General features: G+C 42.1%; 1 protein-coding gene across 1 annotated transcript in view; it reads right to left on the bottom strand.

The window, feature by feature from the left end:
* The window catches only part of LOC138665675 (uncharacterized), a 169,095-nt gene that overhangs the window by 18,264 nt on the left and 125,523 nt on the right, over positions 1-25,308 (bottom strand). The window contains exons 10-14 of the mRNA XM_069753373.1: positions 20,014-20,161; positions 10,435-10,505; positions 8,336-8,354; positions 6,353-6,417; positions 1,757-1,885 (exon numbers count right to left, since the gene is read on the bottom strand). Coding sequence (XP_069609474.1) covers positions 1,757-1,885; positions 6,353-6,417; positions 8,336-8,354; positions 10,435-10,505; positions 20,014-20,161 — 432 coding nt within the window. The remainder of the gene's footprint in view (positions 1-1,756; positions 1,886-6,352; positions 6,418-8,335; positions 8,355-10,434; positions 10,506-20,013; positions 20,162-25,308) is intronic.

Below are 25,308 nucleotides of genomic sequence, written 5' to 3'. Positions count from 1 at the left end.
TAAAAAAATAATCGTCATCACACATCTCTGCAATATTTACCATAATTATGAACATCTTAAATGTGCTTTAAATGGAGACCTGTCTTGATTTGCATGGTAAAATATAGTTTTTTTGTAATAAAAACTTAAAATGTCAGTGATTCCCCTTTGCTGTATATGTGACTATCACCTTTGGCAATCAGCTCACTTTCTATACTAGATAACTGCTCACTTTCCCCTCAGAGATGTTCTACGCCTCATCACCAACGAAGCTACCGCCTCACCAACACCGGAGCTACTGCCTCACCAACACCGGAGCTCCTGCAACCCTCAACCTACTGTCTCCTTCCCCATAATCCTGTAGAATGTAAGCCCGCAAGGGCAGGGTCCTCGCCCCTCTGTATCAGTCCGTCATTGTTAGTTTGTTTACTGTATGTGATATTTGTAACTTGTATGTAACCCCTTCTCATGTACAGCACCATGGAATCAATGGTGCTATATAAATAAATAATAATAATAATAATAATAATAATAATAATAATAATAATACTTTCATCTTTTGCAGCATGTAAGAAAGTTGAAAATGAGTCTGCCGCCATCTTACAAAAATGAAAAGCGTTCGTGTGGGTAAAAAGGAAAGTTCCCATGGGCCGTAGCTGTAAAAAGTAACAAATTAACCTGCTGTCACCCAGGTGAATCCAGTGCAGGCCCCTCCGTGGTCTGCACTATATAGGAAGAGGAATTGTCAACATTCTCCCAACAGTAGGACCGCTCTGGCCTGTGATTGGCTGCAGTGGTCAGGTGACTTGAGCAGCACATCAGAAAAACATCCATTGATACGCTGCTCAAGTCAGCTGATAGGTGCAGCCAATCACAGGCAGCAGCAGTCTTGATGTTGGTGTAACGGTGAGGTCTACCTTTTCTGTACCTACCACAGGCCATGGAGAAGCCTGCAGAGGTGGCTGCCAATTAAGTGACTGTCACTTAATTTATTAAGCCACTGGATAACTTATTTTTGCCCGGAAAATTTCTTTAAGAACTGATGTTACCTGAACCCCACTCTTGTTCTTTTGTTGGTTACTTTGGGTTGCTGTTGACCCTGTAATCTTGGACATACCATGAGGATCCCTCAATTTTCTTCATACTGTGCAAATGGCATTGCATGGAATCTCTCACCAGGATCTTGTTACGTAATCTGAGGGCAGCATAATGTAGAAACAGAGACCCTGATTACAGTGATGTGTAACTTACTGGACTGCTTAGTGTTTTTTTAATAAAATCACTTTTTTTTATCAGCAGGAGGTTATCAATCTATATAAACCCGCCCCACCGCTGACTGGTAGCTTTCTGCCTATGCACAGTGTGCACAGTAAGCTGACAGAGTGCTGGTAAATCTGCAACTGTAATTTTAGCAAAGCTGCAGCAAGCAGTCCATGGCATGACACATCTCTGGATTCATTATTCTGCCCTGAAATGGGGTAGAAAAAAATCTGGTGATAGATTCCCTTTAAATTTGCTATGCTATGTGCTATATTATTTGATTTATGCTTGCTGAGAACCCCTATGGTGGTCATTTGCTGATGGTATAATGTATTTTGAGCCAGGTATGTCGCATTGTCATGCAATTGCCAATTAACTCCATTATGTAAATTAATCGTGCTTACTATCTCTTATTAACCTCTTACAATAGTTTTTACCTGATATTTTACTGTGCCACTGAAATAACAATCACTCATAATAAGATTATACTGTAAATTCTATTTAGAAATTCACTTACCAGTTTTGTCTTATAGCAATCTGTTTCTATTTCATTCACTTGCAAAACATTTTCATGCACCAATTGCAAGATTTTTCTTTTTGTGTTGTGCCTCATACGAACCGTTACAATCTGTGTGAGATCGCCATCCTGCAAAATGAAATAATCATGCAAATTTATATTTTAAAGGGAACCTGTCATGTCCCAAAATGCTATTAACCTGTAGATATGGGGTTAATCTACAAGCTAATAGGCTTCATAAGCCGCACGGCCACCGCACTAAAAGCCAAAGTCCTGGGAGGAAATTAACTTTATTCCTCATGGCTGCCTCTGGCTTTCAGTCATAGAGGCGCAGGCTTTAATCTCCAGCAGCTGTGGGCAAGGCCCGGAACATTGACTGACATCCGGCTCTTCACAGATATGCTGCAGAGACTGTAGTCAGTCAATCTGCCTTGGCATGGTTACAGCCGCCGCTCTGTGTGTACTGATCGGTGACTGATGCCCCACTGGCAATGCTGCAGTGCTATGACTTAAAGCCAGTGGCTCCCAGGAGGACTGAAAGCTGCCGGTAGCCGGGCTTTTAGCCAGCTCTAGAACCCTATTAACCTGCAGAAGTCATATCTGTAGGTTAATAGAATTTGGGGTCATGACAGGTTCCCTTTAATTTCCGAACGTAATTGATAGTCTTAAGGAGTTTAAAAATTAATATTATATACATATGATTAGTTTATCATTAAAATCCCACAAAAGGACTTTAGTTTCCCCTTCCTAATAGGAGCTAGCACTTCTGATATATTGATGATATGTCGCTTTTTTAAGCAATGTTTTCTTCATTCTGGCACTTCTGGACTTTGATTCACTGGTATTGCATTCTTGGTACTGTCTTCTTGTGGAATTTGCTCAGACCTTACTTTCCCTTCTAAAAGAAATGTACGTTTTTTCCCCACTGGGCCTCGTAGATAGTCATATATGTGTTGTTCCCTGATAGTGTTACTTTAAGGATTTGATAAGGCCTTCATAGATTTTGCTTTTAGGATGCTCTCCAATCTTGAATTCATCATGTGCTTTTATGATTTGCTTTATATCGGGCTCTAAATGTTACTCCTGTTGAGGGTAGGGGACAATATTTCATCCTATTGGTGTGGTTGCCTTGGATGTGTATATGCATTCATTGCATTTAACTCCATGGCATCACAGTCAGTTTTGGTCTTTAAGTCAAAGAATTTTTTCAGGATACCGATTGTGTTGAAGAATTTTGTTAATTTTATTTGCTGTCTGTCCGTGTAGATTAAATGCGGTTTGTCATCGCGTTTTGAAGTTTCACACACAGTCTGTGGTTTTGCCTGAGGAAGTGTGAAACTGCGAAACGGATTGCAAATAAGCCAGATTTAATCTACATTGATCTCTAACTCCATCCATACAATAGATTCCTCCATCCAGGAAGCACAGGAATTAACCCATTTTCTCCAGTATCGGTGTTTTGGCATCTCTGGGGGTCTGCAGCAATGTGTAATAAGTAGTTGTAGTTACACAACAATGCCAGGTGAGCAAGTCTCCTTCTCAATTGATACATTTTTTACCTGGATAAGGCCCTTATTAAGCTATTGTCTTTCCAGTTTTTCCCATTGTGCTATTGTTTTTCCAGTTCTTCCCTTTTGCAAAGCATTTTTTTTTTCACTTTTTTATTGTCTCATTTCTGGAGCCATAACTTTTATGTTTTTCGCGACATAGTTATATGAGGATATTGTACTAGTCAGTAACTTCATTTTGGGTTACATATAACTTGTTGACAAACATTTTATAACTCTTTATAGGAATGAATAAAAAAAGACAATCCTGACATTGTTTTTTTATTCTTTTTAAATGTTACGCTATTCGTTGTGCTGCACAAATAAAGTTTTACCTTGATTCTGTAGCTTAGTATGATTATGGTGATGCTAAAATTGTATAATTTATCTATGTTTTTACTTACTTTACTTATGTGTAATTACTAAACTCTGAGAAAAAAAACTTTTGTGTCCAAATATTCTGAGAGCCATAAGTTTCACAATTCTTTAAAAGCAGAACTGTATCATGGTTGAAGTTTTACTTTAGCTTTTATTGGTGCTATTTTGTGATATATGCAACATTTTGTTTCACTCTTTAGAAGGCAAAATTAATTTAAAAAATCTATATTTGTTTATCTTTTTTTAAACACCATGCTTAATTTAGTAATATTGTCATGTTACTTTTATTCTGGGGGTTGATAAAATCTTGACAATACTATTGTAATTTTATGTTTTGCTTCTATTGCTACTTCTAAGAAATTACATTTCTTTTTAATCTTTTTTTATTGGTCACCATATTCTGATGCCCATTGTATTACCTTCTTATTTTTCCATAGATGGAGCTATGTGAGAGCTTGTTTTTTTTGCAGGACAAGCTGTAATTTTTAATTGTACCATTTATGGGTACACACAACTTTTTGATCTCTTTTTGATTCTTTTTTTTTGTTTGGCATCAACAAAATGCATTGAATCTCTATTTGATTTTAAGTCTGAATTTTTTAATTTTTTTTTAAAAACCCTAAAAGCTAAAACTGATTTTTTTTTTATTCTTACATTTTTGTTTTACACTGAAAACAATTTTTTACAATGCTTACCTGTTCCACATGCGGACTTGAAAATGGGATCTTTCGATCGCATTGATAATTAACTGCACTGTACTACTTATGTACTACAGAGCGTTATCTAGCCTGTCAATGTTTGTTAGCCTATCAGGCCCTGCCTCTGGCAGGAAATTAAAGACTGAGGACATGACAGACGTGGAGGCCACTGCCAGGACTCCAGTTGGAATAACAACCCATAGGCACTCCATGATTGTGTTGCTGGGGTGTCAATGGGCTGACAAAAAAAGTGATCTCCCTCTGTCAAACTCCACGCATGCAGCTGTCACTATTGACAGCATCACCTAGGGGTTGCAGATCTGTGTGCAGAGGTAGGTCTGTTCCAAGCACATGCAGCAGAAGCTTTGCTGTGTAAAGCCGTCTCTTATTGCAGAGAGCACTAGCACAATTCCTAAGCCCATGATATCCCTAAGATGTACCTGTATGCCAAATTGCAGGAAATCACTTGCAATGTGGATGTTCAGTTATGTCCATTTGCAGAGTTTGCTCAAGAACATGTTGAGTCAGACTGCAGCTGTGACTATCTCTGAAGGCATTTGCTTTCTCCCCTCTATAACATTTTGATTGGCCAGTGTCATAGAGGAGGAAAAGCTTATGCCCACAGAGAAGTTTTATGGTATTCGGCTGATTGATTAAAGGGAAAATTTTCAAATTGGGAGTGTGGGGGGCATAACTTTGGAACAGGGAGGCACAGAAAAAAATGAAAAATTCTTCCAGAATCAGTGGAGCAGCACCATTTGGTGGAGGTACTTAATTTAAATAAAGAAGAAAATCTATTAAAATGTCCTCTTTAATTGTTTTTATACTATCCTGTCTTTGTATTATAATTTTTGCATTATGTTATAATAAAAAATATGTTATGCTTAAAGTGAACCTGTCAGCAGGATTGTGCACAGTAACCTTTATTTGCAATGTTCATTTAAATAAATTCTCATGCTCTGGGGCGGCCTGTGGGGGATGGGACTTTATGTCATGCTCTGTTCACATATTCATCTGTATGGGATTATGACAGGTTACTGATTTCTCAGTGACCTGCCCCCTATTTTACATACTGCATATCATATTGTTTAAAAAAAAAAATTACATTCATCATGCAGGCGGCGACGGCACTTGCACTGTAGCAATGATACGATGTGTAATAGGGATATAATCATTTGATTTTGTTATAAATTTTTTTCCACCAACAAAATTATATCTTAATCAAAATGGCGAAAGCAGCGGTGCCTGCGCAGTAGCATAATTCAGAATGATATAGATGCTACAGCGTAGGAGTCATTTTGCAAGATAAATATATTTTTTTTCCTCTATCAAGATGGCGACGCCTGCGCAGTAGAATAATTCGGAATGCGATAGATGCTACTGCTCAGGTGCATCCACCGGTGCCATTTTGATGGAGCCAATTTTTTTATCTGTAGTAAAATGGCGCCAGCAGCCGTGCCTGCGAAATAACATCTATTGCATTCCAAATGATCCTACCATGCAGGCGTAGCTGCCGGCGCCATTTTGATTAAGATAATTTTTTTACCCAACAAAATTATATGACAAAATCAAATGAAAAGAATGTAATCAGGGCACCACATGAAGACCCCCCTTCAGGCCGCCCCAAAGCACAAGAATCTCATTAACTGAAAACTGCAAATACAGATTAAACAAGAACCACAAGACGGATTTCATCAAACAAGGTACCATTTTAATCATTATAAAAGTGTCAACCTGACAGTCTCTGTAGTTTACTGATCACAATCCTGCTGATAGGTTCACTTTAAGTGTTCATTTTTTGCATGACTGTTTTTGTCTTTGGAAACATACGATGCTTGTTATATCCATTTATGTACTGTAAACATGTAGAAATGTAATGCTTCTAAACATGTACTGATAAAAATTATATGATAAAATGATATGAATTAAACCATCCTATAGGGACATTATTATTGCATATTTGTATATCTTACCAATCTTACACTGTCCTCTGAATCACTTTCTAATTGTTCTTCAATTTCTTCCACTCTGAAGTTTCCTGCAGAAAGTGTAAAAAATTATGTAAATGAAGCTGCCACTTATGAGGAAACCATTCATTTCAGTTATGACGCAGTTCTGATGCTGTGGAAACAACATGTAGTTGTCTGCATTAGGTTTTTGCAGAAAAAAACAAGGTTCTGGCTGCATGTTTTTTAGCAGGGTCACTACCACAGTTGCCCCACTTTCATTAAATTAATATATTATTAAATTCGGGTCATTTATTCAAAAAATACTGTCAAAACTATGTTTGTTTATGCAAAAAGTGCATTCAGGTTTGGACGGAATCAGAACTGTACAGTGCAACTTTGTATGTGATCACCCTAATCATTGAGTTTATCTGTACACAATCAAAAACACAGCAATGACCAATCATTGGTAGAGCTCAGTGACATAAAACTTACAGTATTCCACATTTGCACAAATCCAATTACTGACCTGATAGCATTCTTGCTACTATTGCTGTTAAAGACGACCTTTCACCACTTTTTTCATGTTAATCTGACAACCTTTCTCCTGACCATTTTCCTTTCTCCTGACCATGTAGGAGACATTGACTTCTAAAGTTTAGTGGGCTTAATATGTTAATTTCCCCTCCATCCACTGGTGTAATCACAGAGATTCTTCTCTGGTGACATTTACTTTTTCCCCTGTTTGATGCTGCCCAATTATAGAAAGACAGCTTCCTACAGAGGATAAAAAGCAAATGCTTACAGTGAAGATCAGAACAGGTTTTTTCTCTGTGATTGGTGAGACTCATTTGCTGTCACAACCAGAGGGGACATGCACCTGGCTGGATGTAATGTTTCTAAATCTGATCACACAACGTTCTCCTCACTCCTGGCACTTTTTGTCATTACAATGTGGAAAACTGTGCTTTAATGTCATTCCCAGGTATTGAAGAATAATGCTTTGCATATAACAAACGCTGCTCCTCTCCTAATATCAATACCGTGCCAGGAGACGAGGAGAGCTGCGCTGTAGTGTGATTACAGCTCCAGGAGAAGAGAGCTGCAGCGTGCGGCACTAATGAAGATGATCATGGGATCAGAGTTTGTCACATACAACATCCTGGATCCATTCCAGGTATCAGGGAAATATTGAGGAATTGTTTTTTGTGATTTGCAAGCTGACTTTCTTCTTAATACTATCATGGGGTTCAAATGATGTTTAGCTTTTTATTATATGTTTATAAGGAGTGGTGGCGACCAAAAAACTTCAATTCTGGAGGTATTTTTTTTAACTTGTTTGCCATATGGGTTAATTCCTTTTATATTTTGATATATCACACTTTCAGAAATGCACGATACTACAAATGTGTATTTTTCAATGTTTTTTGCTTTTTAATTTATTTTTTCCATTTTTTGTCGTTTTAGGGGACTTTAATCTGCAATTCTTTTATTGCTTGTTCTGTATACCAAAATAACACCATATTGTATTTTGCATATATGGTTTAAAAAAGATTGTTTCAGATGAATTCCAGCCTTTGGCTTAGAGCACCAAGATGGTTACCATGGGGCCTTCAGCAGGCTTTGACTGCCACCTCTGCACCTCTGATCACATCTGGCTTGAATGATTTACAATACCATCTTTGTAAATGATTGAACAGCAGCAAGCAGAGCAAGCTCCAGTCACTGCAATAAAGACAGATGTCAACTGTGTGACACAGGTGACATCAGCAGTGTGTGGAGTGGGCTCTGCTCCGGAGCTGCGTCAACATGTATGCACCTCAGTGTGGAAGTAAAGGTACATCCATTTGCGTTAAAGGGCTAGAGATGGTGAGTTATAAAAAACTGTTCAGTTTTTGCTATTAAGTTATATAACTCAGTGACAGTCAACGGCTTTAAAAGTTCTGACCCAGACAAACAGTATAGGATTTGGCAGTATTGGACTACGGACCAAGAGCTAATAATACATACCAGTATCATCCAGATAGCCCTGTAAATAAATTAAAAAAAATTGATAAAATCATAATAATAATCATAAGCTTCACTCATTAGAAGGTAAAAAACAAATCGTAGCATGCAGTTGGTGGGGGGATAAAATCAATGGCTGTATCTTGTCAAGAAACATCTGATATATAAATAACTGTAAACCACACTGTATTTCATCTTTTTCAGCCCTCATGACTGTACTTGTGATTACTTGTATTCTTTATAAAATAAAAACACTTAGATTTTTGCCTTTCCGGTGGAATTACATGTATGGTGATACCATTCCCCTTGTAGCCTTATAGTGTCTTAGAGTACAGGGAAACAAATTATTGACAAGAGGAACAGTAATGGTCCCGTAGACTTTGATAGCAGTGGCCGTGGACATGTTGGACAGACCATCCATTCAGATATTGGTCCCTGTTTTGTGATCAGAGTCCGATTGATGGATTCCCCAGTAAACAGACACTTACATTTATGTTACATGTTGGGTGTGGGTATTTGGGAGAGTGCAAGACCTGAAATCACTCCACACAATATATAAGTTAAATAAATTGTCAAATGTCCTTAGATTTGTAAGTTTTACAGCTTAATAAGATGTTTTATATTTTAGGGTGCTCCAATATTAATACAGGCTCTTGATCGACCTTCTAGTTTGAACCTGACACATTATAGCTGTATTTGAAAGGGCAGGCTGGTTATATAGTTCTTGTTCTGTGTGCAAGCTGTAACAGAGAAGATAGATCAATTTATTTAAAGGGATTGTTGGGTCTAAAACTACAAGAGTGTAGTGATTTTGTAACTGCAGACTTGTGAATGCTCACATTGGGCACTCTGCACGCTGTGAGGATTGACCGATGATGGCAGCATGTGATCATTCCGACGAGACTGTATACACTTGCTTTGAGTGAGGTGGAACATAGTCTACTCGGCACCTGACCACATGTATGCAAAGCACATACGCGAGGTCATGCCCCCTCCTCTCCCAGCACTGGAGAATCCTCACAGAGGGCAGTGTGCGCATTGTGAGGATTCACAAGTCTGCATCAACATAAAGTGAATGAAGACTCGTAGTTTTATATAGGACCATCCCGTTAAATAAATGTCTATCCACACCCTTCATGCACATCACTGCTCACTTGGGAAACACTGTCAATCTCCTACTGGGAGCAGAGCTTATAGCTACACATCCAGACAACTTTTCAACATGACGTACATTAGAACGTTGCACATTTAGGCACATTTGAAAGCAATTTGCTTGAACTGGAAAACCTCTTTAATGAAGCTATTTTTTCAACCTTGTTTCTTGCTTTTTAAACATCCTTCTAGCGATCCTGACAACTGTTTTATCGTGAATCAGAGTTCAGCTCCATTATAGCAGTTGCAACATTTTAAATGAAACACACCATAATAGAGCATGTCCACTACTTTTTCCTTTGGATAGGTCATCAATGTCTGATATAGTGGGGTCCGCCGATCAGCTATTATCGGTGTCAGTCTTCGCCAGCAGGAAGTACTCACTTGCCGATCTGTTCCATCTACTTGTAGTGGCTGGGGCCTAATACTGCAGATCTGCCTTCTATTCAAAGCAATAGGAGGTGGATGTGTAGTACCATGCGGCAGCCACTACAAGTAGACCGAACAGCTCGGCAAATGAGTACTTCCTGCTGGTGGCCTCAGCTGTCGACACGAATAACTGCTGATCGGTGGGCGTTCTGGGTGTCGGACACGATCAGACATTGATGACGTATTCTAAGGATAGGTCATCAATGTAAAAGTAGTGGACAACCTTTTTAAAAATTAACAACTCTACCCAATCTGGTCAATTATAATTGTGAGATCTCTCCCAAAGTTATTGGGGTGGAGACAAGCTGCTGGGGATCTGCCTCTTGGTCTAGTCACCTTAGTCAGTTGCATTACTCAGCTACTAAAAATATATTTTCTCTGAAATGACACAGCGTTTCTAATTAAAGCATGCACAAATGGAATAACGGACCCAATCTCTGATGCATGTAGCCATTGGTTTGAATAGCATGAACCAGCTGTCAGGTTCCCTTTAATATGTTTGTTTAGAATGAATACTGTACCATTTGAATGTCTTCTGGATTTATATAACTGCAAACAGTGGTCACTTTATAAATTGCTTGACCTCTGTCACCTAAAACACAAATATAAGAAAAACTTGTAATGATTATTAGTTTGGATAATTTTGAGTATAATCTATGAAAAATATATTGTAAAATATAAATTGTACTATTTTCGGACAATTAAAAAGCATTTTTCAGAGAGAGGCGCTTTTTTTGCATGGTCAAATACTGACACCCATATATATACTGTATTTTTCCTGAGATTTACAGCTTTAGTAGGCTAATCATGCTTATTAATTAATATAAGGAGGGTTAAAGGAAAAACAGCAGTTTCACCATTGTTCTTTGAAGTACAGTATAAGGCCTTGCTCGCACTAGCGTATAAAACAGACGGGCGCAATCAGATACAATAAATATATATTAGGGGTTATTCCTAACATTGAAAGTTTTCACCTGTGTACCCAGCGTTCCCTTTATTCTCTATGGGACTGCCAAAGGGTGTGTGCAAGACTCTCTGGAGGACACAGACAAAAGTGGGGGCCCTGTGCAAGATCAATATATGGGCTCTTTGCAGTCCAATAGTTCATCATTCATAATAAACAATTCCACTTGTTTTGGAGTTGCAAGTGCTCCACAGTTTGCAGTGTTGTATGTCCACCCCTTGCAAAACTTTTGTACACAGACAATACCTGATCTACCCTACTCTAGGGAACCATCAGCCAAGGATAAAACTCCTCCTCTTTGTCATGTCGGACGCTGTTCACACTAGGGCACTACCGACAGATGGCAGTAATTCCACATTTGTCCACTATACGCTCAGTGGGGCCGGCTAGATTTTATCCAGGTTATCCAGGGTTAATCTGGCTGGTAATCTGGTTGGAGGCTGGGTCACGCCCGTGGCCTTTAAATAGTCATTCTGGACTTTGGGCGTCGCTGATTATAGCTTGTGTCTTGTGCCTGGTGATCTCGGTCTGGAGTGGTGGTCTAGGAGTTGAATGTTGTGAATTCTGTGGTCGAGCTCCCTCCTGTGGTCACAAGTGGTACTTCGGCTGATTCTGTCTATGGGCTTCCGTTGGTGGATGTGAGTGGTACTGCGGCTTCTGAGTTTCCTTCCTCAGGTGATGAGGTTAAGTCGTTAGTTGCTGCTCTATTTAACTCCACCTAGTGCTTTGATCCTGGCCTCCAGTCAATGTTCTAGTATTGGTCTTGCTTCCTCCTGGATCGTTCCTGTGGCCAGTCTATCCTGCATAAGCTAAGTTTTGCTTGTGTTGTTTTTGTTTGCTATTTTTTCTGTCCAGCTTGCTATATTGGTTTTTCTTGCTTGCTGGAAGCTCTGGGACGCAGAGGGAGCACCTCCGTACCGTTAGTCGGTGCGGAGGGTCTTTTTGCCCCCTCTGCGTGGTTGTTTGTAGGGTTTTGTGTTGACCGCAAAGCTATCTTTCCTATCCTCGGTCTGTTCAGTAAGTCGGGCCTCACTTTGCTAAAATCTATTTAATCTCTGTGTTTGTATTTTCATCTTAACTCACAGTCATTATATGTGGGGGGCTGCCTTTTCCTTTGGGGAATTTCTCTGAGGCAAGGTAGGCTTATTTTTCTATCTTCAGGGCTAGCTAGTTTCTCAGGCTGTGCCGAGTTGCATAGGGAGCGTTAGGCGCAATCCACGGCTACCTCTAGTGTGGTATGATAGGATTAGGGATTGCGGTCAGCAGAGTTCCCACGTCTCAGAGCTCGCTCTATGTTAGTAACTATCAGGTCACTTTGTGTGCTCTTAACCACTAGGTCCATTGTGGTTCTGAATTACCTATTCATAACAGTACTGGAGGCCCAAAGTACTAATGCTTCTCAATAGAGGGAAAAAAGAAGTTCTGAGACCATTTTTTTTTCTTTGCACTGTGTTTTGCCTTATTTTTCCCCTAGACATTTGGGTGGTTCAGGACACAGGTGTAGTGATGGACATTAAAGGTCTGTCTTCATGTGTGGATCATCTCACTGCAAGAGTACAAAATATTCAAGACTTTGTGGCTCAGAATTCTATGTTGGAACCAAGAATTCCTATTCCTGATTTGTTTTCTGGAGATAGAGCTAAATTTCTGAGTTTCAAAAATAATTGCAAACTGTTTCTGGCTTTGAAACCTGGCTCCTCTGGTGACCCAGTTCAACAAGTTAAGATCATTATTTCGTTATTACGTGGCGACCCTCAAGACTGGGCATTTTCCCTTGTGCCAGGAGATCCTGCATTATGTAATATTGATGCGTTTTTTTCTGGCGCTCGGATTACTGTACGATGAACCTAATTCAGTGAATCAGGCAGAGAAAAATTTGCTGGATCTGTGTCAGGGTCAGGATGAGATAGAAATTTATTGTCAGAAGTTTAGAAAGTGGTCCGTGCTCACTCAATGGAATGAATGTGCGCTGGCAGCTATTTTCAGAAAGGGTCTCTCTGAAGCCCTGAAGGATGTCATGGTGGGATTTCCTATGCCTGCTGGTCTGAATGAGTCTATGTCTTTGGCCATTCAGATCGGTCGACGCTTGCGTGAGCGTAAATCTGTGCACCATTTGGCGGTATTATCTGAGCATAAACCTGAGCCTATGCAGTGCGATAGGACTTTGACCAGAGCTGAAAGGCAAGAAAACAGACGTCAGAATGGGCTGTGTTTCTACTGTGGTGATTCCACTCATGCTATCTCCGATTGTCCTAAGCGCACTAAGCGGTTTGCTAAGTCTGCCACCATTGGTACGGTACAGTCGAAATTTCTTTTGTCCGTTACTTTGATCTGCTCTTTGTCTTCCTATTCTGTCATGGCATTTGTGGATTCAGGCGCTGCCCTGAATTTGATGGACTTGGAGTTTGCTAGGCGCTGTGGGTTTGTCTTGGAGCCCTTGCAGTGTCTTATTCCATTGAGAGGAATTGATGCTACGCCTTTGGCCAAGAATAAGCCTCAGTATTGGACCCAGCTGACCATGTGCATGGCTTCTGCGCACCAGGAGGATATTCGTTTTCTGGTGTTGCATAATCTGCATGATGTGGTCGTGTTGGGGTTGCCATGGCTACAAGTCCATAACCCAGTATTAGATTGGAAATCAATGTCTGTGTCCAGCTGGGGTTGTCAGGGGGTACATGGTGATGTTCCATTTCGGTCTATCTCATCATCCACCCGTTCTGAGTTCCCAGAGTTCTTGTCTGATTACCGGGATGTATTCGATGAGCCCAAGTCCAATGCCCTACCTCCGCATAGGGATTGTGATTGTGCTATCGATTTGATTCCTGGTAGTAAGTTTCCAAAGGGTCGACTGTTTAATTTATCTGTACCTGAGCACGCCGCTATGCGGAGTTACGTAAAAGAATCCTTGGAGAAGGGTCATATTAGCCCGTCATCATCGCCATTGGGAGCAGGGTTCTTTTTTGTGGCCAAGAAGGATGGTTCGCTGAGACCTTGTATTGATTACCACCTTCTAAATAAAATCACGGTCAAATTTCAGTACCCCTTGCCGCTGCTATCTGATTTGTTTGCTTGGATTAAGGGGGCTAGTTGGTTCACCAAGATAGATCTTCGTGGTGCATATAATCTTGTGCGTATTAAACGGGGCGATGAATGGAAAACTGCATTTAATACGCCCGAGGGCCATTTTGAGTACCTAGTTATGCCATTCGGACTTGCCAATGCTACATCAGTATTTCAGTCCTTTATGCATGACATCTTCCGAGAGTACCTGGATAAATTCCTGATTGTATACTTGGATGATATTTTGGTCTTCTCGGATGATTGGGAGTCTCATGTGAAGCAGGTCAGAATGGTGTTCCAGGTCCTGCATGCTAATTCTTTGTTTGTGAAGGGATCAAAGTGTCTCTTTGGTGTTCAGAACGTTTCATTTTTGGGGTTCATTTTTTCCCCTTCTACTATCAAGATGGACCCTGTTAAGGTCCAGGCCATTTATGATTGGACTCAGCCGACATCTCTGAAAAGTCTGCAAAAGTTCCTGGGCTTTGCTAATTTTTATCGTCGCTTCATCTGTAATTTTTCTAGTATTGCTAAACCATTGACCGATTTGACCAAGAAGGGTGCTGATGTGGTCAATTGGTCTTCTGCTGCTGTGGAGGCTTTTCAAGAGTTAAAGCGTCGTTTTTCTTCTGCCCCTGTATTGTGTCAACCAGATGTTTCCCTTCCGTTCCAGGTCGAGGTTGATGCTTCTGAAATTGGAGCGGGGGCTGTTTTGTCGCAAAGAGGTTCTGATTGTTCGGTGATGAAGCCATGCGCCTTCTTTTCCAGGAAGTTTTCGCCTGCTGAGCGAAATTATGATGTTGGCAATCGAGAGTTGCTGGCCATGAAGTGGGCATTCGAGGAGTGGCGTCATTGGCTTGAAGGAGCTAAGCATCGCGTGGTGGTCTTGACTGATCACAAGAACTTGACTTATCTCGAGTCTGCCAAACGGTTGAATCCTAGACAGGCTCGTTGGTCGCTGTTTTTCTCCCGTTTTGACTTTGTGGTTTCGTACCTTCCGGGCTCTAAAAATGTGAAGGCGGATGCCCTGTCTAGGAGTTTTGTGCCCGACTCTCCGGGTTTGTCTGAGCCGGCGGGTATTCTCAAAGAGGGAGTAATTGTGTCTGCCATCTCCCCTGATTTGCGGCGGGTGCTGCAAAAATTTCAGGCTAATTAACCTGATCGTTGCCCAGCGGAGAAACTGTTTGTCCCTGATAGGTGGACGAATAAAGTTATCTCTGAGGTTCATTGTTCGGTGTTGGCTGGTCATCCTGGAATCTTTGGTACCAGAGATTTAGTGGCTAGATCCTTTTGGTGGCCGTCTCTGTCGCGGGATGTGCGTTCTTTTGTGCAGTCCTGTGGGATTTGTGCTCGGGCTAAGCCCTGCTGTTCTCGTGCCAGTGGGTTGCTTTTGCCCTTGCCAGTCCCGAAGAGGCCTTGGACACATATCTCTATGGATTTTATTTCGGATCTCCCCGTCTCTCAAAAAATGTCGGTCATTTGTGTGGTTTGTGATCGCTTCTCTAAGATGATCCATTTGGTACCCTTGTCTAAATTGCCTTCCTCCTCTGATTTGGTGCCATTGTTCTTCCAGCATGTGGTTCGTTTATATGGCATTCCAGAGAACATCGTTTCTGACAGAGGTTCCCAGTTTGTTTCGAGGTTTTGGCGAGCCTTTTGTGCCTGGATGGGCATTGATTTATCTTTTTCCTCGGCTTTCCATCCTCAGACAAATGGCCAGACTGAACGAACCAATCAGACCTTGGAAACATATCTGAGATGCTTTGTTTCTGCTGATCAGGATGATTGGGTGTCCTTTTTGCCGTTGGCTGAGTTCGCCCTTAATAATCGGGTCAACTTGGCTACCTTGGCTTTGCCGTTTTTCTGCAATTCTGGGTTCCATCCTCGTTTCTCTTCAGGGCAGGTTGAGTCTTCAGACTGTCCTGGTGTGGATACTGTGGTGGACAGGTTGCAGCAGATTTGGACTCATGTAGTGGACAATTTGACCTTGTCCCAGGAGAAGGCTCAACGTTTCGCTAATCGCAGACGCTGTGTGGGTCCCCGACTTCGTGTTGGGGATTTGGTTTGGTTGTCATCTCATTATATTCCTATGAAGGTTTCCTCTCCTAAGTTTAAGCCTCATTTCATTGGTCCGTATAGGATTTCTGAGGTTCTTAATCCTGTGTCTTTTCGTTTGACACTTCCAGATTCTTTTTCCATCCATAACGTATTCCATAGGTCATTGTTGCGGAGATACGTGGCACCTATGGTTCCATCTGTTGATCCTCCTGCCCCAGTTTTGGTGGAGGGGGAGTTGGAGTATATAGTGGAGAAGATTTTGGATTCTCGTGTTTCGAGACGGAAACTCCAGTATCTGGTTAAGTGGAAGGGTTATGGTCAGGAAGATAATTCCTGGGTCTTTGCCTCTGATGTCCATGCTGCCGATCTTGTTCGTGCCTTTCATATGGCTCATCCTGGTCGGCCTGGGGGCTCTGGTGAGGGTTCGGTGACCCCTCCTCAAGGGGGGGTACTGTTGTGAATTCTGTGGTCGAGCTCCCTCCTGTGGTCACAAGTGGTACTTCGGCTGATTCTGTCTATGGGCTTCCGTTGGTGGATGTGAGTGGTACTGCGGCTTCTGAGTTTCCTTCCTCAGGTGATGAGGTTAAGTCGTTAGTTGCTGCTCTATTTAACTCCACCTAGTGCTTTGATCCTGGCCTCCAGTCAATGTTCTAGTATTGGTCTTGCTTCCTCCTGGATCGTTCCTGTGGCCAGTCTATCCTGCATAAGCTAAGTTTTGCTTGTGTTACCTTACACTATAGCTGGTCCGAATAACTAAAGTAATTGTTACCATCCACCTCTCGTGTCTCCCCTTTTCCCCATAGTTTGTAAGCTTGCGAGCAGGGCCCTCATTCCTCCTGGTATCTGTTTTGAACTGTATTTCTGTTATGCTGTAATGTCTATTGTCTGTACAAGTCCCCTCTATAATTTGTAAAGCGCTGCGGAATATGTTGGCGCTATATAAATAAAAATTATTATTATTATTTTTGTTTGCTATTTTTTCTGTCCAGCTTGCTATGTTAGTTTTTCTTGCTTGCTGGAAGCTCTGGGACGCAGAGGGAGCACCTCCGTACCGTTAGTCGGTGCGGAGGGTCTTTTTGCCCCCTCTGCGTGGTTGTTTGTAGGGTTTTGTGTTGACCGCAAAGCTATCTTTCCTATCCTCGGTCTGTTCAGTAAGTCGGGCCTCACTTTGCTAAAATCTATTTAATCTCTGTGTTTGTATTTTCATCTTAACTCACAGTCATTATATGTGGGGGGCTGCCTTTTCCTTTGGGGAATTTCTCTGAGGCAAGGTAGGCTTATTTTTCTATCTTCAGGGCTAGCTAGTTTCTCAGGCTGTGCCGAGTTGCATAGGGAGCGTTAGGCGCAATCCACGGCTACCTCTAGTGTGGTATGATAGGATTAGGGATTGCGGTCAGCAGAGTTCCCACGTCTCAGAGCTCGCTCTATGTTAGTAACTATCAGGTCACTTTGTGTGCTCTTAACCACTAGGTCCATTGTAGTTCTGAATTACCTATTCATAACAATTGAAGTATTGTATCTGGTGGTGTATTATCCTTTGTCATATTTCTCCTTCCTATATTTGTGTTTATTTTTGCCCTGTGCACATTATAGTGTTTTCCTGTGTGTCTGCGCGAGATGCGTTTTTAGTTTTCCCTGTCTGTACTTTCTGTGTAGGTTGGTGTGTGGTCTTATCACTGGGTGGCGGGTGGAGGTTTCAGCACAGGGCTGAAACAGGAGTCAGGGTCAGGCCTGGTGGCCCAGACAAGCACACCATCAGTGTAAATTCTGGAAGAGGGACAGACAGGGTTTTCCCTAGTCTGAGGGATATCGCAGGGGCCCGGGTAATCAGCTTTAGTCTACCCAATACCTCCGTGACACTCTTTGAAGTAAACTTGTAAAGGTCATCAAGAACCTGTGTTAGCATTACAAGTGAATACTTTTCATTACCATACTTCTTACCTTCTGTAGTATGGTACCCTCATATACATGTACAGTATATGATTGTTTTCCTTGGTTATAACCCTATTGTCATAAATATAATGTCAAAATAGGATAAATCTATTAGGCAATCTCTTGAGAGGGGATATATCACCCTTATATTGGGTATGGAAGCATTGTTTCATCACAACTTTTAAAGAGAACAAGAGCTAGTACCGTATATACTCGAGTATAAGCCAACCTGAGTATAAGCCGAGGCACCTAATTTTGCCATGGAAACCTGGGTAAGCTTATTGACTTGAGTATAAGTCAGGTATGCATCGTTCCCTTATCCCTGTCCTGGTAGGCATGGCTCCCGTCTTGTCCTGGTATGTGGCTCCCCCGTCCTGTCCTGGCATGCATGGCTCCACTGTTCTGGTATGCATGGTTCCGCTGTCCTCTCCTGGCGTGCATGGCTCCCCCTTCCTGTCCTGGTATGCATGGCTCCGCCGTCCTGTCCTGGTATGCATGGCTCCGCCGTCCTGTCCTGGTATGCATGGCTCCGCTGTCCTGTCCTGGTATGCATGGCTCCCCTTCCTGTACTGGTATGCATGGCTCCCCCATCGCTGTCCTGGCATGCATGGCTCCCCCCATCGCTGTCCTGGTATGCATGGCTCCTTATCCCCCTTCCTTGTATGAATGGTTTGTATTAAAAAAAGGAAAAAAAATCCTACTCACCTTCCACGTGTTCTCACAGCATCTCGTTGGTCCTGGTGCCCTCGCAGCATCTCATTGATTCTGGTGCCGGCAGCTCTTCCTGTGCAAAGCAATCACATGGCCCCGTTCATTAAGGTAATGAATATTTCCTCCACGCCGATGGGAGCGGAGAGGCATGCATTATTCACTACCTTAATGAGTGGGGCCACGTGTTTGCTCTGCACTGGAACCAACGAGATGCTGTGAGGGTGCCGGGACCAACGAGATGCTCCGAGGGCGCGCAGGAGGGTGAGTACGATGTCTTCTGGAAGCAGGTGTCACTGTGCGCGCTATAAGAGAAATTAATATTAATTTCTCATTAGCAGCAGCACAGGCTTTAGCCACAGCCACCGGCTCTTGCCTCTGTCACCTGCCGCTCCCCCTCCCCCGCCAGCTTCGTGGGACTATTGACTCATGAATAAGCCGAGGGGTGGGTTTTCAGCACAAAAAAGTGCTAAAAAAACTCGGTTTATCCACGAGTATATACGGTACTCTTGACACTCCATCTGACCCCTGTTCAGCTACAACCTGCTGTGGACAGGTAATTGAAGTAGGTTATCCAATGGAGAGTAGACACAAAGTCTGTACACAAGCAGCCAGGTGTGAATTACCCCCCACACCTACCCCGTGTGGATAACCCTTCCTGTTTTCAAAAGCAACATTTGGCCAATGATGGTAGACTTGTCGGCACTGGATTCCAGTTATGAATATTGCTTTTTTGTGACAGTAGTAGGCCCTATAGGTATGGGAGACATATTTTCAGCATCGTGATGGAGTGGCAAACGTCCCACATTTATTTACATCACTGTGATCAATGTGCACAAGCGCTGCCTGTGCCTTGGAAGGCGCCAGCATGAAATTTATGAAATTTAAACTAGGTGGATTACAAAGACAACGTGAGCAGCGGAGGGGCCGTGGCTGAACCAAAGACCCTACCCACAGTTTTGCCCCACAGTCCTGTCCCAAAGCCTAAAGCTGTAAGAAAACTTCAAACCCTTATTACACAAAATCCACAAAATGAATTTCTTCACCACAAGTATAATTTTAATCAGTATCACAGCGCCACTGTGGTCATTTGTGTACTTTACTAAGCAAATTTTTGTTGGCAGGTTAATTGTATTATTATTTATTTATAAAGCACCATTAAATCCATGGTGCTGTACATGAGACGGGGTTACATCAAAATACAAATATCACTTACAGTAAACAAAACTAAAAATGACAGACTGATACAGAGGGGAGAGGACCCTGCCCTTGCGGGCTTACATTCTACCCTTTAAATAGAAAAGAAAATAACAAACTGAATTAATTGATTATACAAGCAGACAGTAATATTAATTAATTATACAGTATATATTCCACCTACCCAAATTATTCTGGAATCCTTGCAGTTCCTGTAACACTGCTGCAGTCTGTGTGCGATTTGTAACACAACAATCCAGATTGGTTTTTACAATATCCCACAAATCAGGAGGGAATGAGATTGGTGTGCTCGGAGTGTGTTGGGATGTAATCTGTGATTACAAAAAATTCAGATTTATGTTAAATCCCTGTACATCACTATGACTCAACAACAAAAAATATTCTAGCATTAATGGACTGGATTAAATATGCTGAAAATATTAAACATTTTTGGTAAAAATTATCAGTACATAAAAATGAAATTTTATATAAAAATATGTGTCTGACCTACTTTGTGGGGTCAAGTAAACATATTTCGCCATGGGCTCCAACTCAATGAATATGTGAAACTTGCACCATTTTGCATAATACATTAAAGAGTTTGTCCACTACTTTAATATTGATGACCTATCCTTAGGAAAGGTCATGAATGTCTGATTGGTGAGGGTGCAACACTCTGCACCCCATCGATCAGCTATTCCCAGTGTCAGCGGTGGCCGGAACTGCTCAGTTGTGAAGCTGCACAGCACTGCTCCTTTGACGGAATAATGGCTGTGATTGGGTACTGCACATCCACCCCCTTTTAATTTGAATTGATTTTAGATGTGTAGTGCGGCTCCCCAGGGTCCTGGTGTCGCAGTGGTATTGCTTTCCTCTTGGGGAGAGTGATGCTATGTTTGGAGGCAAAGAAGGATAACTGCATCCAGGTATCACAAACATGCAACACATTTCACACTCCAGGCCACCAGGGGGAGGTTCTGCTCCTATTTATTAGGTCACTCTGTAGGGAAAGTTAGCTAGTTGCTGGCTGAGGTCCGCTCAGTTAGTTGGTCCCTGGCAGGGGTGGGATCCTGTCAGAGAACGAGGGAGAAGGACACGGAACTGTGCATGCCCTCAGAGCTGCAGCTCCTAGGAAGAGACATCAAAGGCAGAACTGTATTACAGCGAGGGTGCAAGGAAGTCGTAGCAAAGGAGAGGATACCAGAAGGGGACCAAGCCTACACCGGCTGCCTCCTTCTAAGGCGCGGAATCCCTGTAGCCGGAACACCGAGGGAGTAATGACCTTTATGCCTTGCTCCAGAGACCGGCAGGAATGCTAATTTCACGTTACCTGTCCGCCCTACACCCAGGAGGCACGGTGGCACCCCTTAGAGGCTGGGGCATGATAGAGTCCCTATAAACTGCCTCAAGCCACCAGTCATATGGGTTTAACCTATCTTATATGGGGGACAGAGAGAAAGACATTACATCTGTGAGGACCTTACGTGAAGCCTTAGGCAGTAAGGTACTACAACACTGCAGCGTAAGGGAAGGCTACTGATTTTCACCTGGACAAGGGGACTCTGGACTTGCCTCCAAACTGGCCGGACTCTGCCTGCCCTGTGATCTGGTGCCCTGGACTGTGGATGCTGAAGTCTTCAGTAAAGGTAAAGAGACTGCAACCTTGTGTCCTTGTTCTTCTCTGCACCTCTCACCATCCACCATCTACACACCGGGAAGCCCTGGGGATACACTTCACCTGTGGGAAGGTATACCATCTAGCTGCCATAACATCACCCCAGTGGACCCCTTAAAGCAGCATCGGTCACCCTGACCGAATACCACAGGTGGCATCATGAACACAAACTTTATCCCTTTAAAGACATTTCCCTTTTGCACGGATGCCCCAGGGCCACGGACCACGTCAGCCACTGTGACATCCCCCCGTGAACCAAAAGACCCGGTACCGAGTACCCCATGGCCCCAGTAGTACCCAGCCATGGCCACTATACAGTTGAATGAGCTATACAGTTCTGGCAGTTGTCAACATCGGGAACAGCTGATCAGCAAGGATGCCGGGTGCCATTGATGAACTATCCTAAGGTAGCAGACAATCCCTTTAATTCTGTACTTTATGTCTTGCATATAAAAAGATAATAAACAGTTAGTATTTACTACATTGGTTTATTGTTAGTTACACAGTAACTAGTTAAATGCATCTTTCTCATCTCACAGTTTAGATTTTTTTGAACTATCCTAATTAATGAATTCTTAACTGAGCACAAAATTGACATTACGCCACATGTCCCTGCAACATGAGACATGTGGCCCTCACCTCACACAAGCTGCATGTCCGTACTTGAGAGGGATATTAAAGCTCAACTGCTAATGATGTTTCACTGCTCAAGATGATCCCTCGTCATTTCAGGTGCTGCGCAATGGTTGCAATCCTGACCACCTCAAAATCGGGGGATTGACTGGGTACATGGTGGCACAAGGGGTTGTAAAATTAAGTGAACTTTGACGCAGCTTGAGTGCCGATGGATTGTCAACTTGGCGATTTTGACCCCATCTGGTTTTAATCAACAATTTAGTTTTTCATCATTTCTATAATGAAGAATTTATGCACTCTCTTTTTTATAGGTTATTGTTTCCTGGTTTTTAATTGTGTTTTTCTATTTTTATTTTCTAAATTAGCAGTTGATCATTTTGGGGAATGATTTGGACTGTATTGCCTTTTCCTCTGTCTCCAATTCACTGTATTTCCAGGATTTATGCTACTTGCCTACGGCCATGATTTGCTTTATTGAACTATGATTATTTGTGTTATATTTATATTTGCCTGTGGTATATGTTTGCTTTATCATGAGTATCATATTGAGTGTATTTATTGAGAGTCAATGGGCCTTGATATACTTGTTATATGTCATGTCATTCCTTCACACATATATATACAATGGGCACGGAAAGTATTTAGACCCCTTTAAATGTTTCACTCTTTGGTTCATTGCAGCCATTTGGTAAGTTCAAAAAAGTTCATTTTTTTCTCATTAATGTACACTCTGCACCCCATCTTGACTGAAAAAAAAACAGAATTGTAGTAATTTTTGCAAATGTATTAAAAAAGAAAAACTGAAATATCACATGGTCATAAGTATTCAGTCCCTTTGCTCAGTATTGAGTAGAAGCACCCTTTTGAGCTATTACAGCCATGAGTCTTCTTGGGAATGATGCAACAAGTTTTTCATACCTGGATTTGGGGATCATCTGCCATTCTACCTTGCAGATCCTCTCCATTTCAATCAGGTTGGATGGTGAACGTTGGTGGACAGCAATTTTCAGGTCTCTCCTGAGATGCTCGATTGGGTTTAGGTCAGGGCTCTGTCTGAGCCAGTCAGGAATGGTCAGAGAGTTGTTATGAAGCCACTCCTTTATTATTTTAGCTGTGTGCTTAGGGTCATTGTCTTGTTGGAAGTTGAACCTTCGGCCAAGTCTGAGGTCCAGAGCACTCTGGAAGAAGTTTTCATCCAGGATATCTCTGTACTTGGCAGCATTCACGTTTCCTTCAATGGCAACCAGTCGTCATGTCCCTGCAGCTTAAAAACACCCCCATCGCATGCTGCCACCACCATGTTTCACTGTAGGGATTGTATTGGGCAGTTGATGAGCAGTGCCTGGTTTTCTCCAAACACACCACTTAGAATTATCACCAAAAAGGTCTATCTTCGTCTCATCAGACCAGAGAATCTTATTTCTCATAGACTGGGAGTCCTTCATGTGCTTTTTTTAGCAAACTCTATGCGGGCTTTCAAATGTCTTGCACTGAGGAGAGGCTTCCGTCGGGCTACTCTGCCATAAAGGCCCGACTGGTGGAGGGCTGCAGTGATAGATCACTTTGTGGAACTTTCTCCCATCTCCCTACTGCATCTCTGGAGCTCAGCCACAGTGATCTTGGGGTTCTTCTTTACCTCTCTCACCAAGGCTCTTCTCCCATGATTGCTCAGTTTGGCTGGACAGCCAGGTCTAGGAAGACTTCTGGTGGTCCCAAACTTCTTCCATTTAAATATTATGGAGGCCACTGTGCTCTTAGGAACCTTGAGTACTGCAGAAATTCTTTTGTTACCTTGGCCAGATCTGTGCCTTGCCACAGTTCTGTCTCTGAGCTCCTTGGCCAGTTCCTTTGACCTCATGATTCTCACATGGTCTGACATGCACTGTGAGCTGTGAGGTCTTATATAGACAGGTGTCTGTCTTTCCAAATCAAGTCCTATCAGTTTAATTAAACACAGCTGGACTCCAATGAAGGAGTAGAACCATCTCATGGGGGATCACAAGGAAATGGACAGCATGTGACTTAAATATGAGTGTCTGAGCAAAGGGTCTGAATACTTATGACCATGTGATATTTCAGTTTTCTTTTTTATTAAATTTGCAAAAATGTCTACATTTCTGTTTTTTTCAGTAAAGATGGGATGCAGACAGAGTGTCCATTAATGAGAAAAAAATGAACTTTTTTTAATTTACCAAATGGCTGCAATGAAACAAAGAGTGAAAAGTTTAAAAGGGTCTGAATACTTTCCGTACCCACTGTATATTCCATATTGCCCTTTTGTTTCTCTTTTTGATCTTACCTTGTCTTTCCTGGTTGTCCATCTCCCCTTTTTGTTTTTACACACATATAACCCATGCCCACATTTGTGCCCTTTTCAAACATGTCCACCACGCGGGTGTATTATGCACATCGTATTTCTTTAAACATCGCTACCGCTAGGCACGCATGAGCACGACTCCTCCTACCTGCCTCTGTCACCGAAGGCATCTGCATTGAGCGATGCATGTCACCTAATGTCACAGGAACTATTTTCCTGACACGCATTTTTTCTAAGTGGTGATGCACATGGCAGCGGAGACCCGCCCACATGAGTCCACTGAACGTGGCGCTCATCTTGGACACCTGATGAGACTGGTGCTCAGGTATATATACCTTACTCTACACACACAATACATTGGACCCCCAAGGAAGCCAGCGTGAAGCAAGTGTCAGAGATCTTGGTGACGCGCACAGGCGTATTTGCACATCTGCATTTTATGGTAAGAACCAAGTTTTACATGATTGCTCACTGATCGGTGCGCCTTTAATAGATTGGGTTTAGCATGCAGGGTCTCCGGGGTGCACATTTAGTTACCTTGCCACATGGGCATTTAACTATATTTTCCATCTCCTTGGTGGACTTTTGGTGCAACACGTCGTAGCACTGCTTACCCCATTTCTGGATACATTGCGTCTGTTCATGTATTTACTTTTTTTTCATTATACTTAGTTTTTCTATTTTCTTTTCTATTTATGAACTGCCATTATATGACCTGTGCTGCTGTACCCACAATTGTGTCTTCACCAACCTGATTGTTCAACATTTTGTGACTCTTGCATTATTGGAACTTATTTTTACATATAGATTATTTCAATAAACTGTGTATATCTTGTGATATGCAGGTTTCT

Source organism: Ranitomeya imitator, chromosome 2, assembly GCF_032444005.1.
Source record: "Ranitomeya imitator isolate aRanImi1 chromosome 2, aRanImi1.pri, whole genome shotgun sequence".
NCBI classification, from domain to species: Eukaryota; Metazoa; Chordata; class Amphibia; order Anura; family Dendrobatidae; genus Ranitomeya; species Ranitomeya imitator.
Note: the sequence above shows the minus strand (reverse complement) of the source record. Positions and strands in the feature narration are given on the sequence as shown.